Here is an 18,434-nt window from a genome sequence, read left to right on the forward strand (position 1 = left end):
TCACCGGTGTGAGTTCGATTATCCGGGTCATCCTCAGCGGGAATCTTTGCATCCGATGATGGAGTGGCGATACGTTCCGGATTGGTTGTTACTTGTTCGCCATGGAAGATTTCATGACTCGTAATGAGCGTTCCATTGTGGTGTAAAAGAGTTGACAGTCCACCACTACCAACAAGATGGCGTTATGTGCCACTGTTGTATGTGGAACGGCAATCGGTGGAGAGCATACCTCTGTCAGGCTGAACACTTTACCTGTTCTATCCCACTGACAGTTCAGTACTGGATTCAGACCTGAACCAAAATCGAATTGGCTTGTTCTTGTCACCTATCCAACTTATCCACAAAGTTTTGTTTGGATCCGACAACAAGTTTTGAGATATCGTTCATGGCCCTATCTCTCACGGGTGAAGAATCACTTTAAAATTTTCTAGCATCAGGATCCAGATCTTCACCAAAATCTAATCAATTCGTCCTTGTCACACACTCGACCTGTCCATCAAGTTTTGCCTGAATTCGTCCACAACCTTTTGAGAAATCCTGCTCATGTGGGATATATACTTTTGAGATATCCCCCTACAAAATAAGAATCATGGGGAAGAGTTGCTATTCTTCAACACAACTATAAACACCCAAAATGTTCAACCTACGGACTACGGTGACAAGGCCACATAAAGTCTTCCACACTGGAATACAATCATTGTGAATGTTCACCCACACTCAGCTTGGCAAGGCGGTTGGCAGGATGGCATACAGGTACGCACACTCCTGGCAAAAAAGGTTTTGCAAACCCACAGCCATGTTCTGCGCACGAAAGAAGAAGCTCGGAAGGTAAATGATGATGAAATGGTTTTTTAGACGTTTTCCCCCATTCCCTTTAGCATATTAAACGGAAACTTGGTACATTGTTTTATTATGATAAGTTGCAGAACAAGTTTGGGGCGTTTCGCCATTTTTTCATGGAGTTATGCTCTTTGTGCTTGGAACAAGAACATTCATTAGGACCACAAGGAGACATGTATTGCAAAGCAATTCGCCCTCTTGTTATTGTTGTCTTATACATGCATGACCTATTGTGTTGTTGCTGTTGTTCTATGATCCTCCCATGCAATCAAATCCCATACCATCCCATTACCCGCTTTTTACAGGGCTACGAGCTAGAAATAATAATAGTAATGATGATAATGCACTTGTTTATAATTAACAATATGCAATGCAAACAAAAACGAAAAAGAGCAATCAGAGATGTGAGGTGTATTTTGTGGGGTGTTTTTGTACATTCTTTCATTATTTTGTACAACCCCACTTTCATAAGACATGCGTGAAACATGACATCCTCTTTATAAAACTGAATTCAGTATTGTATTTTAAACATTTTTTGTTAATGAGACTGTCCTCGTGGTCTTTTCAGTTCCCGGGATATTTTGCATCCTTGGAGTATTTTGGGTCATCAGTGCCCTCTGGCTCTTTTGGGTCCTCGGGGTCTTTCGGGTCATCAGGGCCCTATGGCTCTTTTGGGTCCTCGAGGTCTTTTTGGTCATTGGGTGTTTCGAGTCCTCAGGTCTTTTAGGTCTTCCGAGTCCTTGGGGTCTTTTGGGTCCTTGTGGTCCTCTGGTTATTCATGGTATTTAAGGGTCTTCGGGGTATTTTGAGGTATTAGTGGTCTTAAAGGTTCTTCAAAGGTCCAATAGGTCTCAGCAGCCCAAAGTGTTGAAAGGTACATTCCGATAGTACATAATGAATAGACGTAAGTAATTAATAGACAGGATGCCACTGACTTCAAACAGTACATAATTAATAGATATATTGAAAATTCACATTGCTGGAGAAGATAATATAGTAGAGTTTCTTCTTCAAACAATAACAACTACTGGCTGCAAGACCGTAAGACCAATCATGTTGAAATTTTTAACATGCGTTCGGCTTTATGACTACTACATTACTTTGAAGTTTCACATCGATCAATGAAGAGATATAATTTTAAAAATATTTTCGTTCAAGCTAATATGGCCATCAAACCATGTGACATGTGAATTATTCAAGGACACCCTGGTATCTCCAAGCCATGGGGAACATATGTGTGAAGTTTCCAGTGGATCTGATCAGCCGTTCTGGAGGAGTGCCTTTTTAAAAGTTTATTCTTCAAAAAAATCATAGCCACCAGACCATGTGACCTATGATGTCATGATCGCCGAACTTTTTGTTCATTTATGGGTATGCAATCATGCATGTAATGTTTCACCTCAATCTGTTCAGCCATTTAGGAGAAAAAGTGTTTTTAAGGCTTTTGTATTATAATATGGCGGCCGAACCACATGGCCGATGGTCATTATTATTTTTTCTCCACCAATTTATCCCTAGATGACGCTCAATAAATTTCTTCTTGATCGGATGAAGTTTTGTACTTGGCGAATTATGACGTCATTTATGACATCATCATGAGCATATTTTATTCCCCATGGAGTTCTTTACAATGAGCCATGTCTCAATTTTTTCTACGCAGTGCTTTCAGAGATATAGAGGTGCAAAGGTTTTCGTTTTTTCCAAGATGGCGCCCATACCACGTGACCTGTGACATCATAATTATAAAAATTTTTTATATGTGAGGCACACCTACGGTGAAAATTTCCTGTCAATCGGACCGACAGTTGCAGAGAAAAGCATACTTATTCTGTGCGGACAAACAGACAGACAAACAGACCCAAATGCAATAAATACCATCTCCTCTGCCGAGGGTAATGATCAGCATTGCAATATGGAATGCAAACCATGGCTTGAAAAAGCTACATAAGCCGATCCGACAAACATTCATTAGAGAATGCACAAGGGCTAAAACAAGGTGCAAAAAAAGATCCATTTACACAGGTGCACGGGTGGACAGGTGGGAAACTGGGAAGCACACGGTTGTGTTTGGTTGCCTTTGGTTTGCTTTTGTTTTCCCATTACTACAGGAAACACCGCTCTCAACAATTTCTGGAATTTTCTCCCAAGCTTCTGCTGGAGATGTGCTACATCGTCGTTCTCCTTCAAGGGATCCTTGTGAAACAAGATGTGTTTTTCACGTGCGCCGCAGGTTCATGCAACGACCCTGAAACGAAGATGGGGTAAAATCAACAAGACAGATAAACAGACACCCTGTAGAATACCTGGTACTACAGATTGAATAAATAGCACCGCAAAGCGGGCGTAACCCCTCAGCCCATGCATGGTGGAAACCAATTTCAAGATGGCTGCCGTGGCGGCCATATTGAAAATCGCAGCGCGCCCATTTTCGAAAGGAACCTTCCTCTACGCAACCCCAACACACTGCAAAAATGGAATTAATCGGACAAGCCGTTCTGCTTGAAAATGATGGAAACCAATTTCAAGAAGGCTGCCGTGGCGGCCATATTGAAAATCGCAGCGCGCCCATTTTCGAAAGGCACCTTCCTCTACTCAACCGCAACACACACTGCAAACATGGATTTAATCGGACAAACCGTTCTGCTCGAAATTGACGAAAACCAATTTCAAGATGGCTACCATGGCGGCCATATTGAAAATCGCAGCGCGCCCATTTTCGAAAGGCACCTTCCTCTACTCAACCCCAACACACACTGCAAACATGGATTTAATCGGACAAACCGTTCTGCTCGAAATTGACGGAAACCAATTTCAAGATGGCTGCCATGGCGGCCATATTGAAAATCGCAGCGCGCCCATTTTCGAAAGGCACCTTCCTCTACTCAACCCCAACACACACTGCAAGCATGGATTTAATCGGACAAGCCGTTCTACTCGAAATTGACGGAAACCAATTTCAAGATGGCTACCGTGGCGGCCATATGGAAAATCGCAGCGCGCCCATTTTCGAAAGGAACCTTCCTCTACTCAACCCCAACACACACTGCAAAAATGAATTTAATCGGACAAGCTGTTCTCCTTGAAATTGACGGAAACCAAAAGTTGACGGACGCCCGGACGACAATACCCCTTAGCCCAATTTGGCCCAATTTGGGCTGAGGGGTGAAAAACAAAAGCCCCAAGCTTCGCTCCTCGCCATGTCATTCATTCTTCGTTTTGAATTTATTTTGAAAGAACACCCAAAACACATCGACCACCATCATCTCGAATCAAGAAGTTTATCAACATAAGTGAGAAGGTCATATTGCACACTACTCCCTCCCTATTCCATCTCCAGGCACTGCATGACGTCATCGCTGGGCGGCGAAGGGGGTTCGGCGATGATGCGTGCCGAAAGGGAGTACTCAGTTTTCACTCCGTTTGTTTGTATGCTTTCTTGTTTGAACCATTCCACCTCTTCCAGACCTCACCAGCCAATGAGGGACAGGAATGATGCAAGGCGGTGTTCTTTTAATTACATTGACCGAAGCAGCCAACGGTCTTCGATTCTGCACCAGATCTTCAACAAGCATGCGCGACATTCTGCACAAGATTCTCTACCAGACTCCGTCCTTCAACAAGCTATTCAGCCTGAGTCGACTGACGGATGTGGGTCATGCCCCTATGTTCCAAATCCGAAAAGGGAGTTGTCACCCATATCCCGGGCAATTCCACGAGCACACCCAAGCAATCCAGCTCGAGCCAGTCGTGTGTGCGCGGAAACGCCAGCCTGCACGTCGGAGCCAAAACTAGGAGTTGGAGCCTGGAGAAAGGGAATGTTTTACATGTCCACTCTCCCCCATCATCATCATCTCTAATCTTCCCTTTATATTGTTTGTGTAATTAAATAAAGACAGGATAAAGTAAACTATATCAAGGATGGTGTCCTTGTGGTTTATTTAATTTAGGTTATTTGAGCTTAACCCTTAATTTTTTGCTTTTCCTGTAAATAAATGTGTTTCTATTTGGTTTTGTTATCGCTCCGACTGACTCACTCTCGCTCATCCACTCGTGGGTATATTCGGTTTAAACTGGAAACCATAAATGTCAATTTGTACTTTGTCTGGCTGTTGTCTATTGTTTATCATCATAATATGATCAGGTGGTTAAACGGATTAGGATACTAGGTTATCTTTCAGAGTCTAAATACTCGCTGATTGTGGTTGGCGCTAATTTGAGATTCCAGACATTCTTTAAATTCCCTCGGCTTCTTCAAGTGTGGCACAGGGAGGAGAACACACCCATACACACCCGACAATGTTTTTGTTCCATGTGTGCAATAATTGAAGTGGTTTGAATATTGGGTTGTTAAACCTACCTTTTCTCCACCTTGTGGTCGCATGATGGACACACGGTCATATTGTCGCCGCAGCAGAGCCCAAAGCACATCCATACGGGTCTGAAGCACAAAAAAGTTTGAATAAAGACGTTACACTGCATATTGCGTATTTCAAGGTATGGCAATTTTCACAGTTTGAAGGTTAGTGCAACCTTCCAAATAAAGCATAAAAATGAGCATAAAAAATAAAGCATAAAAAACAAAAACGTGCGCATGAGCATAAAATAAAAATAAAATAAAAATACGTAAAAATAAAACGCATGAGCATTAAAAAAAAAATGAAGAAAATCACTCGTTCTCTCTGGGAATTCAATAAGCACAGTAGAAGGTGGGTATCAAAGTACCTCACATTTGATCAAAAGGCAACTCGTGACCATTCAAATGCAGTACCTGGAATGCTACCGCACGGAGGAGAATGGGTTTTTTTTTGTACACAGAGTGGAGGCTCGTGGAAGAGCAAGAACACTGAAAAAATCTCCACCAGAAGAGTTGAAGGCCAAGATAGAGGCAAACGGAGAAATAATAGGTGTGAGGATAAATGTGGAGCAGGAAAGGATGCGTGGGATTGACAAGAGGGATACAGAAGGAAACTCTCAGGAGGAAAAACTGGAAATTTGGAAGGAGGAGGGATTGGGATGGGTTAACAAGGGTAGAAAAGATCATGGTTTTGTATTGGGGACTATTTGAGATGGTGCTGAACAGCTCTCTTGCAAATCTGGAGGGCAGAACGATATTGAAGAATTTTTTTTGTTACTGCTACTCTTAAAGGATGCACTGACCAATCTTTTACATGCATGACCTTTTTGTTGCCGCTACTCTTAAAGGATGCACTGACCAATCTTATACATGCATGACCTTTTTGTTACCGCTACTCTTAAAGGATGCACTGACCAATCTTATACATGCATGACCTTTTTGTTACTGCTACTCTTAAAGGATGCACTGACCAATCTTTTACATGCATGACCTTTTTGTTGCCACTACTCTTAAAGGATGCACTGACCAATCTTAAACATGCATGACCTTTTTGTTACTGCTACTCTTAAAGGATGCACTGACCAATCTTAAACATGCATGACCTTTTTGTTACCGCTACTCTTAAAGGATGCACTGACCAATCTTTTACATGCATGACCTTTTTGTTGCCGCTACTCTTAAAGGATGCACTGACCAATCTTATACATGCATGACCTTTTTGTTACTGCTACTCTTAAAGGATACACTGACCAATCTTAAACATGCATGACCTTTTTGTTACCGCTACTCTTAAAGGATGCACTGACCAATCTTATACATGCATGACCTTTTTGTTACCGCTACTCTTAAAGGATGCACTGACCAATCTTATACATGCATGACCTTTTTGTTACCGCTACTCTTAAAGGATGCACTGACCAATCTTATACATGCATGACCTTTTTGTTACCGCTACTCTTAAAGGATGCACTGACCAATCTTATACATGCATGACCTTTTTGTTACCGGTACTCTTAAAGGATGCACTGACCAATCTTTTACATGCATGACCTTTTTGTTACCGCTACTCTTAAAGGATGCACTGACCAATCTTATACATGCATGACCTTTTTGTTACCGCTACTCTTAAAGGATGCACTGACCAATCTTATACATGCATGACCTTTTTGTTACCGGTACTCTTAAAGGATGCACTGACCAATCTTTTACATGCATGACCTTTTTGTTACCGCTACTCTTAAAGGATGCACTGACCAATCTTATACATGCATGACCTTTTTGCTACTGCTACTCTTAAATGATATACTGAACAATCTTAGGTGTAAAATTTTTTTTCCCAACTGGCATGAAGAACATCATCTTTTTCTGGAAATGAATGGATTCCTCCACAAATTACCTTTATAGGTGTGTACCAGTGGGTTTGCGGTGGCGCAGGAGCCGCAGGAGGAGCTCGTGGCGTATTCATGACTAGATCTTCCTCCTCAGGTGGCATGGAGACCACAGCATTCTTGGCTTTGGCGAGTTTGGCTCCTTCCTCTGTTGAGCCCTTGCCCCCCCAGCGGACCTGTCAACACATCAGGAAACCATTAAAAACTTGTGTGAGTTGGTGATGTATATCGTTTGTACGTATGGTAAAGGTGCATCCTGGCCTATCAGCCAAGCATGTGATCCAGATGTTTGAGTCGTGACACATTTGTTATTTAAACCTCTGCCATTTCCACCTTTAAAACTATATGCTTAGGATTTCCTTGTTAAAATGAGGTGGATTTAACCCATCGTTTTGGTGATGGTGAACAACATAAATTATATATGTTACAGTACATTCATACAGTTTATTTAGTTAATATCTGCAAAATCTTTATTAGTCCCCTACCGGTGTACACCGGAGGGGACTATAGGTTTGCACGCCGTCCCTCCGTCCGTCCATCCGTCAGTCTATCAGTCTGTCAGTCTATCAGTCTGTCAGTCTATCAGTCTGTCAGTCTGTCCGTCTGCCAGTCCGTCACGCAAAGAACAGTTTTCCGGACTGTTTTTCTAAACTCTTAATGCTAATGATTTCAAACTTGGCACATGGTTTCCTCATGATAAGTTACAGATCAAGTTCGAACTTCATGACGTTTCGATCATTTTTTAACAAAGTTATGGCATTTTGAACTTTAGGAATTCTGATAATTCTGATGATCCTTAACTCAGTGCCATTTTAAGTTTTAATTTCCTTTAAAAAACATTTTCTCTGCAATAATAGGACCGATTGAGATCAAATTTTCACCGTAGGAGGGACTCGGTCTGTAGAATATTTTAATGATAATTATGACGTCACATGTCACGTGGTTCGGCCGCCATATTGTTTTTCGTGAAAACACGAAAACCCCTTTTTCTCTGCAACGGCTGAACAGATCGAGGCCAAACTTTGCAGGCAGAATCGCATACCCATGACGAACAAAAAAGTCGGCGAGCATGACGTCATGTGTCACATGGTTTCAGAGTTATGACGTTTTTAAGCATGAACCTTTAAAACCGAGCCCCTCCCTCATTTTTGATCCAATCGAGGGGAAACTTCACAGCTCTGTTCAGCATGTCAGTCTACTAAAATGTCTTTTTGGAATTTGCGACAGGGCACGTGGTTTGGCAGATATCGTTAATTAAACGAAAATATTTTTAAAATGAATATCTCTTGAATCGCTAGTACCTCAGACCATGAGTTGGTAATTATATAATTCACACAGTGCAATATGTGCAGGCTGCTCCAGGGAGCGACCTTGCGGGCTTATCAACGAGGCGAGGCGTGACACACGTGTCTCAGCATACCTCAGATCAAGTTTGAAAACCAGCATCAACCGTGCATAAATTTGCATATTCGATCATTTTTGACAAAGTTATGGCACTTTTAACTTTGGTAGGGGACATGTATTGCAGCGCAATACTCAGAATGCTCGTTTCATAAGCCTTTTGTTCACATTTAACAACCCAGCGTTCATTTTAATAATATAAACACTTATTCACCAAAAAAACAATATTATGAATTCGTTTAGCCTAGTGCTAGACATAACACCATAATGACGCCCCAGAGGTAACGCCGTCTTACCAAATCCGTCATCGCGATGCCTAGCATCCGGCATTCAGCCATTGCCTACAAATGTCAGATAGAGAGTCAGATATATAGGTTATGGTGTTCAACTGCTATCAGCGAAGCGACGGGATGGGTGGACTGCTGGATGCCGAGGTGACGGGCACATCCGTAGAGGCCTAGCCTAGCGCTAGACATAACGCTGCAATGACATCTCAGCAAAAAAGAGTGTGAGAGACAGAGGGATGGACAACAAATCGGGCAAATTTAATATATAGATTATTCCATCATCATCATCAGCAATGAACTCTTTTTTTGGGGAATGACTCTTCACAAGGAAAGTTCAGTTTGACTGAAGGAAGCTTCGAGCCCAAGCTCGCTCGTGGGAAAGGAAGCCAATGTGTGAGGCCACACACCTCTTCCACAGTGAACGCACACAAATACCGAGTGATCTACTTGAGCTACTCCTCTAGCACGTTCAAGGCGATGGTTTATTTTGGAATCTGCCTCCGCTGACCCGGTTGCTTCTGCCACAGAGGATCCACGCTGCACCGACACAACATGCAATACCTGTCTTCTGCCTTTTATTCCCATCTCTGTACACCTATTATATGCCAGTCACCATGAGATGTCTCTTTATACAGTCAAAACAATGCAACTGTGGCAACCAACGTTGTGTTGCCCCTGGAAAGCTTACTATAAAGGAGCTTGGTCTTTCGGACATTGATGGGGAATCCAAATTCCGCAGATGCGGTGGCAAACCTGTCAAGGAACTTCTGCAGGTCGGACATGGAATGTGAAACTAAACCGATATCATTATGTCATGAGTGTCATAGAGCAAGTCTCGTGCACACATCTGCCGAATCTTTGTCTTCGCTTTGAGACGTTGTCACATGTTAAAAGCTTGCCATCAGTGTGCCTCGTCACATAGACACCTTCTGTAACATCCTGTTTGGAAACATCCAGCACAGCGGCCAAAAAGAGGGTAAACAGCGTGGGAGCAAAGACGCAACTCCGTTTCATGCCAAGTGCAATGGTGAATGGATCAGTAGTTTCACCGTCAATGAATACCTGCACTTGCCGACCTTAATGGAAACCCTGCGAAAGGGACACAAACGTATCTGAGCAGCCATATTTCAATAAAATATGCCAAAGGTGCAAACATGACTAACTGAAACAAATGCCTTGGAAAAATTACCGAAAACGATGTAAAGAGGCATGTTCTGTTCAGTTGACTTTTCCTTAAGTTGTTGTCATGTGAAGATCATATCTATGGTACTATACCAACCACCGTCTAGAGGCCATTTTCCCCCGCAAAGCGGGGGTTGGCCTTTTCGGGGACCGTGGTTGTTGTTGTTTTTTTGGTCCCCTTTTTGAAGCAATGTTTTACGGCCGGATGCCCTTCCTGCCGCCAACCCTGTTTGTCGCCTTTTTACGATAAACAGGGAATTACCAGTGTACTGGTACTCAATTTGCCGACCTCGGAAGGATGACAGGCTGAGTCAACCCCCCTGGCGTTAATTCAGCGATCGACCGGGATTCAAACCCAGGATCCTTGGATCCTAAGCTGGCACCCTAGCCGCTAGCCCAACACCAGGGTTATCTATGGTACTATGACCTGCAATAATCCACACTGTGATTCAGGTAAGATGTATTCAACCACAGTCTGGAGGTGCTTGAGAATGACCTTGCTGGGGATATTTCCAGCAATTGAGAATAGGAATTTCTGCAGTCCTGACAGTTACCTTTTTACTTACAGATGGTAATGATCAAAGTCTTGTGGAAGTTCCCAACATTCCCAAAAATATTGAATATGTCGAGCAGTGCACTGCGGAATATATCACCACCATATTTGTATGCTTCAGCAGGGATTCCATCAAGAGCATCAGCCTTATTATTTGTCATGTTAGTCACTGCGGTTTTAAGGTCACTCATAGTCGGCATGGTGTTAAGCTCCCAGTGGATCAGCCTTTTGGGATTAACTCAAAGACAGCATCGTCTGCTGTAGAGGGTCGATTGAGGAGTAACGAATAGTGTTCTTTCCATCGTGCCCGAATATCTGGCTTATCTGACAGTGGAACATTGCCATCAGAAGAGAGAACAGGGCTGTTAATCAATTGGTGCGGGCCATATACACCCTTCAGAGACTGAAAGACGCCCCAAGAGATACCATGATCAACCAGAGCTTGAATCCCATTAGCTTTTTCAGCCCACCAGTCATCTCCCATGTGAAGGCTGGTGTTGGCTTAGCGGTTAGGGTGCCGGCTTGGGATCCTAGGATCCTGGGTTCGAATCCCGGTCGATCGCTGAATTAACACCAGGGGGGTTGACTCAGCCTGTCATCCTTCCGAGGTCGGCAAATTGAGTACCAGTTCACTGGTAATTCCCTGTATGTCGCAAGAGGCGACTAACAGGGTTGGCGGCAGGAAGGGCATCCGGCCATAAAACATTGCTCCAAAAAAGAGACCAAGGTGTCCGAAAAAGGACAAAAAGGACGGAGAAAAATTGGCCTCGAAAGGTCGTTCTAAAAGTGGTACAGCCATTTCCCATGCATTATAATTCCCATTGGAGGTTTGCCTTTGATTTGGCATGTTAACAAATTGCAGCTGGAGAAGACCTGTTGTTGAGCCGTACCTGGAGGGCTACACGATTAACAGAATCGTTTCTCAATCTCTGGGTCATTGTCATTGACCATGTCCACATTTACTCTGTGCGAATGCCGAAGTATAAACTGCAGAACGGAAAGATGCCCACACACGATTTGTTGATTCTTCTGTAACTAATGGAGCAGTCTCCAAAGTGTTACTCAATACTACGCACATATGGGTCTTCCCTCATCTTTGTGCAGTTTACAAATATCGAGCCCATGGCTTGGTCTCGGTGGCTGGTGCAGACGAGACTCATGAAGATCAAGCTTCAGGACACACTTGAGATTGTGGTCCATGGAACAACTGGCACCACACATCATTGTTTGAGTGACACAGACATGTGATAGGTATTATCACAGTTTAAGGCCAGAGTCCAGCAGGTGACACTGTTTAGATCTAGGGTGCTGACAGGTAAAACATCACTTGCTAGGCATATTGAAAAAGGTGTTGGTGACAACAAGGTCAGTTTCTATACAGAGTAAAAGGACCAACTCTCCATTGCTGTTACATTTGCCTTGGCCAAATTTGCCTAAGACAACAGGTCCGATGAACACTGACAATGCATGTGAAAAAAATCACCTGAAACCCATGAACACTGACGATGCATGCGATAAAATCACCTGAAACCCATGAACACTGACGATGCATGCGATAAAATCACCTGAAACCCATGAACACCGACGATGCATGTGATAAAATCACCAGAAACCTATTAACACTGATGATGCATGCGATAAAATCACCTGAAACCGATAAACACTGACGATGCATGTGATAAAAGCACCTGAAACCGATAAACACTGACGATGCATGCGATAAAATCACCTGAAACCGATGAACACTGACGATGCATGCGATAAAATCACCTGAAACCGATGAACACTGACGATGCATGCGATAAAATCACCTGAAACCGATGAACACTGACGATGCATGCGATAAAATCTCCTGAAACCCATGAACACTGACGATGCATGCGATAAAATCACCTGAAACCCATGAACACTGACGATGCATGCGATAAAATCACCTGAAACCAATGAACACTGATGATGCATGCGATAAAATCACCTGAAACCGATGAACACTGACGATGCATGCGATAAAATCACCTGAAACCGATAAACACTGACGATGCATGTGATAAAAGCACCTGAAACCGATAAACACTGACGATGCATGCGATAAAATCACCTGAAACCGATGAACACTGACGATGCATGCGATAAAATCACCTGAAACCGATGAACACTGACGATGCATGCGATAAAATCACCTGAAACCCATGAACACTGATGATGCATGCGATAAAATCACCTGAAACCCATGAACACTGACGATGCATGCGATAAAATCACCTGAAACCGATGAACACTGACGATGCATGCGATAAAATCACCTGAAACCGATGAACACTGACGATGCATGCAATAAAATCACCTGAAACCCATGAACACCGACGATGCATGTGATAAAATCACCAGAAACCTATTAACACTGACGATGCATGTGATAAAATCACCTGAAACCGATAAACACTGACGATGCATGTGATAAAATCACCTGAAACCGATAAACACTGACGATGCATGCGATAAAATCACCTGAAACCGATAAACACTGACGATGCATGTGATAAAATCACCTGAAACCGATAAACACTGACGATGCATGCGATAAAATCACCTGAAACCGATGAACACTGACGATGCATGCGATAAAATCACCTGAAACCGATGAACACTGACGATGCATGCGATAAAATCACCCGAAACCGATGAACACTGACGATGCATGCGATAAAATCACCTGAAACCCATGAACACCGACGATCACCTGAAACTGGTAGTGATCGAAAAATACAACTCAGCTCTGAGTAAAACCACCTTTATTTCATCACTGCGAGGAAAAGTTGGCGCATATAAGCTTAGGCCCACCACTGCAGTGAATGTGGTGTTACTAAGTGGGACACAAAAAGTCTTGGGATGACCAGAGATGATTTTTGGAAATTCTGTGCGCTTTCGGACGACAGAGTTGGCAATCCAAAAACTCGCAGATGCTACTAATTAAATAAATCATCAACGGTCTTTACGTTTCAGATAATCTCATCAGATTAAAAGGACAAGTGGATGTTGAGTTGGATTAACACAGATGTAACCAAAGTATTTAACATACAAAGTCCTCTGGTGATGTGCCACCATTGTCAAGCTGTGTGTAAGGAATTTGAATGAGCAGCATTATCGCACATGTGCAAACTGTCCAACAGCTGTGCACACGGTTGGATGAAGGCCTTGCTTGTTACTCTATTGAAAATATTACCCAGCATTATTTTGTGGATAATAATAATAATAATAATAATTCATTTATTTTGTATAGCGCTTTTCCAGAAGCCCAAAGGCGCTTTGACAGAGTGGCAAACATAATGCATATAACAATAATATTCATGTATAACAATACATGAAAACAACAATTGCAAAAAGACAAGAATCAATAGGGAAATATTTAAAGCAAAAGGAGGGAGAAGGAGAAGAGATAGTCAGGGGTTAAATGCTGTGGGTTGAATGTTGAATGCAGTGTTGAACAGGTGGGTCTTTAGTGATGTTTTGAATGTGGTGAGTGAGGAGGAGTCTCTGATGGTGTGAGGTAGTGAGTTCCAGAGGGTGGGAGCAGCGATGGAGAAGGCCCTGTCCCCCCAGGATCTGAATTTGGTCCGGATGGAGGGGGTCAGGAGGTTGGTACCAGCAGAGCGGAGGTTGCGGGTGGGAGTGTGTCTGGAGAGGAGGTCAGCCAGGTAGGATGGGGCCAAGTTATGGAGGGCTTTGTATGTCAAGAGGAGGATTTTGTACTGGATTCTCTGGGGGATGGGGAGCCAGTGAAGCTTGTAAAGGACGGGGGTGATGTGGTCACGGGTCCGAGAATGGGTGAGTAGACGGGCAGCGGAGTTCTGAATGTATTGGAGTTTATTGGTGATTTTTGAGGGTGAACCATAGAGGAGGCTATTGCAGTAGTCCAGACGGGAGGTGATGAAGGCGTGGATGAGGGTTTCTGCAGCCGTGGAGGAGAGGGATGAGCGGAGACGGGCAATGTTTTTCAGGTGAAAGAAGGCTGACTTTGTGATCTGTTTAGTGTATTTGTCGAAGGAAAGGGTTTGGTCAAAGATGACGCCAAGATTCCGGATGTGAGGGGAGGTGGATACTGGGATACCGTCGATGTTGAGGGCAAAGTTATGGGTGGATTTTGTGAGCGTTTTTGGGCCAATGATGATTATTTCAGATTTATCACAGTTAAGCTTGAGGAAGTTGATTTGAAGCCAGGATTTTATTTCAGTGATGCAGTTCAGATATGCAGTTCAGATATGCAGATATGCAGATATGCAGATGCAGTTCAGATAATGTATCAAACCAAATCAAAGTGGTGAGAGACTTACCTCCATTGGCTTGATACCACCGACACCGCCACCACCGTAATATGAAGCATCGACTGTTGGCCATTTCTTCTTGGGTTCTGGATCAGGGATTTCTTCCTGGAAAACGTTGCAGAAACAATTTGATTCTCAAGTTCAAAATAAAAATTAAATTAACTTCTGGAAATTTTTCCTTTACCAAAGAACCAAAGATAATTTCTATATCCATCGAAAGCTTAACCAACTCTGTATAGATATCCAGTTCATCATCACCATGGTCAGTTTTATTATACTGTACGTATTATTGTACTGTACATATCAGTTCAGCATTGCCATAACCAGTTTCAGTATACTGTACTTATTATTGTACTGTAGATATCCAGTTCATCATCACCATGGTCAGTTTCATTATACTGAAGGAGCAGCGCTCCTGCTTCAGACGGACGAAGTGACGGACAAGACACAAACTCGTCCGAGAAGATGTTTATTGTATAATCATCTCGGGAACTCTGAAAACCCGTTTATCGGGTTCGCATATATATATATATCCAAACCAAAAAGCATACATCAGAACCAAAGCCCCGCCTCTCAGGCGAGGCACGCTTTGGTGGTCATGTGACCGACAGGTGCAAAGGATTATAACCTCGGCGCCGCGGTTTGGCCGCCGGTTACGTCACCGGCTTGGGCCAGGAGATTCTGTTGCTGGTCTCGAACTTTGGGGGACCCATGGGTCGCTACACACGCCCCCCCAGAATCGACTTGGTCCAGGAAGGTCAACCTGAGGGGGGTCCGGATGACCTGACCGAAACGACCCCTGGCTGGTCGCGGGGGGGGGGGGGGGGGGGGGGGTCCGGTGTGGTGGCGGGTGGCCGGACGGGGGGTGCAGTGGACGGGGGGCGGCCGAGCCGCGGTGGGAGAGCCAGCCGTGGCAGCTGGCCGACGTCCATGTGGGCCGGCTTGAGGCGGTCCACCGAAATGCGGTCCGCCCGGCCGCCGATGCTGACGACGAAGGACTTGTTGTCCCGTCGTAGGACCCGGAAGGATCCGTCGTATGGTGGCCGGAGCGGCCCCCAGTGCGCGTCGTGGCGCACAAAGACGTACTCCGCCGTGCGGAGTGCTGGGGGGACGTAGGATTGGGGGTCGCCGTGGCGGGACGTGGGCACCGGGGCGAAACGTTGGGCGGCCTCCTGGAAGTCCATGCGCTGGCGCGCGGCGGACCAGGGGCTGGTGGCGTCGGGCACGAACTCGCCCAGGACGCGGAGGGCCTGGCCGTACACCAGCTCGGCGGTGGATGCCTGGAGGTCCTCCTTTGGAGCCGTGCGGAGGCCCAAAAGGACCCACGGGAGCCGGTCGGCCCAGCCGTCGTCCTGGAGGCCGGCTATGAGTGCGGCCTTCATGGAGCGGTGGAACCGCTCGCACAACCCGTTGGCCTGGGGGTGGTAGGCCGTGGTGCGGTGCAGGGTAATGCCCAACGTGCGGGCGACCGCGCCCCACAGTTCGGACGTGAACTGTGGGCCGCGGTCTGACGAGATGTCCGCCGGTGTGCCGAAACACGCGACCCAGGTGGCGATGAACGCCTGGGCCACGTCGGCGGTGGTGGTGGAGGCGAGGGGCACGGCCTCCGGCCACCTGGTGGTCCTGTCCACCATGGTAAGCAGGTGGGTGAACCCCTGCGATGGGGGCAGGGGACCCACCAGGTCCACGTGGACGTGGTCGAAACGTCGCTCTGGCATGGTGAAAGGAGCCAGCGGAGCCTGGGTGTGACGGTGGACCTTGGCCCGCTGGCAGGGTGTGCAGGCGTTGGCCCAGTCACGGACGTCCCGTCGCAACCCGTGCCAGACGAAACGTGCCGACACCAGCCTCTGGGACGCCTTCCGGCCCGGGTGTGAGAGGCCGTGGAGCGAAGCAAAAATGCGACGCCGCCAGGTGATCGGCACAACGGGGCGAGGTCGGCCTTGGGAGACGTCACAAAGCAGGACCGTGTCCGCGAAGGGGACGTCAGCCAAGCGGAGGCCCGTGTCCGCCACCCGGAGCGCCTGCACCGTGCCGTCGGTGGCCTGGTCCGTCGCCATCAGGGCGAAATCGACGCCGAGGTGGACGGCGTTGGCGCCGGCTCGAGAAAGGCAGTCGGCCACGGCGTTGTCCTTTCCGGCAACGTGCCGGATGTCCGTGGTGCATTCCGACACGGCGGAGAGGTGGCGCTGCTGGCGGGCCGACCACGGCTCCGTGACCTTGGCCATGGCGAAAACCAATGGCTTGTGGTCGACAAAGGCCGTGAACGGGCGGCCCTCCAGGAGGTGGCGAAAATGGCGGACGGCCAGGTACAGCCCGAGGAGCTCGCGGTCGAAAGTGCTGTACTTCAACTCGTTGGGCAGGAGATGCCGGCTGAAGAACGCGAGCGGCTGCCAGGCCCCGTTTACCCATTGCTCATGAACCGCGCCCACGGCGTAGTCGGAGGCGTCCGTGGTGAGGGCGATGGGAGCATGGGGTACCGGGAGGGCCAGCAGCGTGGCGTTGGCGAGGGCCCGTTTCGCGCCGGTGAAAGCAGCGTCCATATCCGTGGACCAGACGACGTCGCGCTTCGCCGGCTGGCCGCGGAGGGCGGTGTACAAGGGCCGCATGAGTTGCGCAGCTCGGGGCACGAAGCGGTGGTAAAAGTTCACCATCCCGAGGAACTCCTGCAGCGCCTTGACGGAGCGGGGGCGCGGGAAAGCGGCGATGGCCTCGACTTTGGCCGGTAGCGGCACGGCGCCGTTCCGGGTGATGTGGTGGCCCAAAAAGTCGATCGTCGCCACACCAAAGTGACATTTGGCCGGGTTGACGATCAAGCCGTGCTCGCTGAGGCGGCCGAACAGCGTCCGGAGGTGGAGGAGGTGCTCGGCTCTGGACGTGCTGGCGACGAGGATGTCGTCCAGGTAGGTAAAGAGTAACGGCAAGTTGCGCAGCACGCCGTCCATCAGGCGCTGGAACGCCTGTGCCGCGTTTTTGAGGCCGAAGGGCATCCGGAGGAATTCAAAGAGGCCGAAAGGTGTAATAACGGCCGTCTTCGGGATGTCGGCCGGGCGGACGGGCACCTGGTGGTACCCCCGAATCAGGTCCACTTTTGAAAAAATGTTCCGCCCCGCCAACCGGGCGGAAAAATCCTGTATTTGCGTGACGGGGTACCTGTCGGGGGTAGTGGCGTCGTTGAGGCGGCGGTAGTCGCCGCATGGCCGCCATCCGCCCCCCGGCTTCGGGACGATGTGCAGCGGCGAGGCCCAGGCGCTGTCGGAGCGCCGCACGATGCCGAGGCGCTCCAGCGCGGCGAACTCGGCCTGTGCGACGGCGAGTTTGGCTGGGTCGAGATGGCGAGCTCGGGCGAACACCGGCGGGCTCGTAGTGGGAATGTGATGCTCGATGCCGTGACGCACCGCAACGGCCGAAAACATCGGTCGCGTGAGGGCCGGGAACTCTGCGAGGAGACGCGCGAAGTCGTCTGCCAACGGGAGGACGCAGGAAAGGTCGGTGGGCACGGAACGGCTCAAGGCGCACGCCAGCGAGCTGAAAGTTTCGGCGTTGACGAGACGCTGACGTTTAGCGTCGACCAGCAGCCCATGGGCGCAAAGGAAATCGGCCCCGAGC

General features: G+C 47.1%; 1 protein-coding gene across 3 annotated transcripts in view; it reads right to left on the reverse strand.

The window, feature by feature from the left end:
* Positions 1-893: 893 nt before the first annotated feature.
* Positions 894-18,434, reverse strand: part of ANTXR2 (ANTXR cell adhesion molecule 2) — a 154,183-nt gene continuing 136,642 nt past the window's right edge. For all 3 annotated transcript variants that reach the window (XM_068125462.2, XM_068125464.2, XM_068125463.2), the window contains 4 exons: positions 14,838-14,933; positions 7,092-7,259; positions 5,198-5,278; positions 894-3,085 (listed from right to left, as the gene is read on the reverse strand). In XM_068125462.2, coding sequence (XP_067981563.2) covers positions 3,056-3,085; positions 5,198-5,278; positions 7,092-7,259; positions 14,838-14,933 — 375 coding nt within the window. In that variant the 3' untranslated portion in view covers positions 894-3,055. The remainder of the gene's footprint in view (positions 3,086-5,197; positions 5,279-7,091; positions 7,260-14,837; positions 14,934-18,434) is intronic.

This window comes from Myxine glutinosa, chromosome 8 (assembly GCF_964187855.1).
Source record: "Myxine glutinosa chromosome 8, kmMyxGlut1.1, whole genome shotgun sequence".
Classification (NCBI taxonomy): domain Eukaryota; kingdom Metazoa; phylum Chordata; class Myxini; order Myxiniformes; family Myxinidae; genus Myxine; species Myxine glutinosa.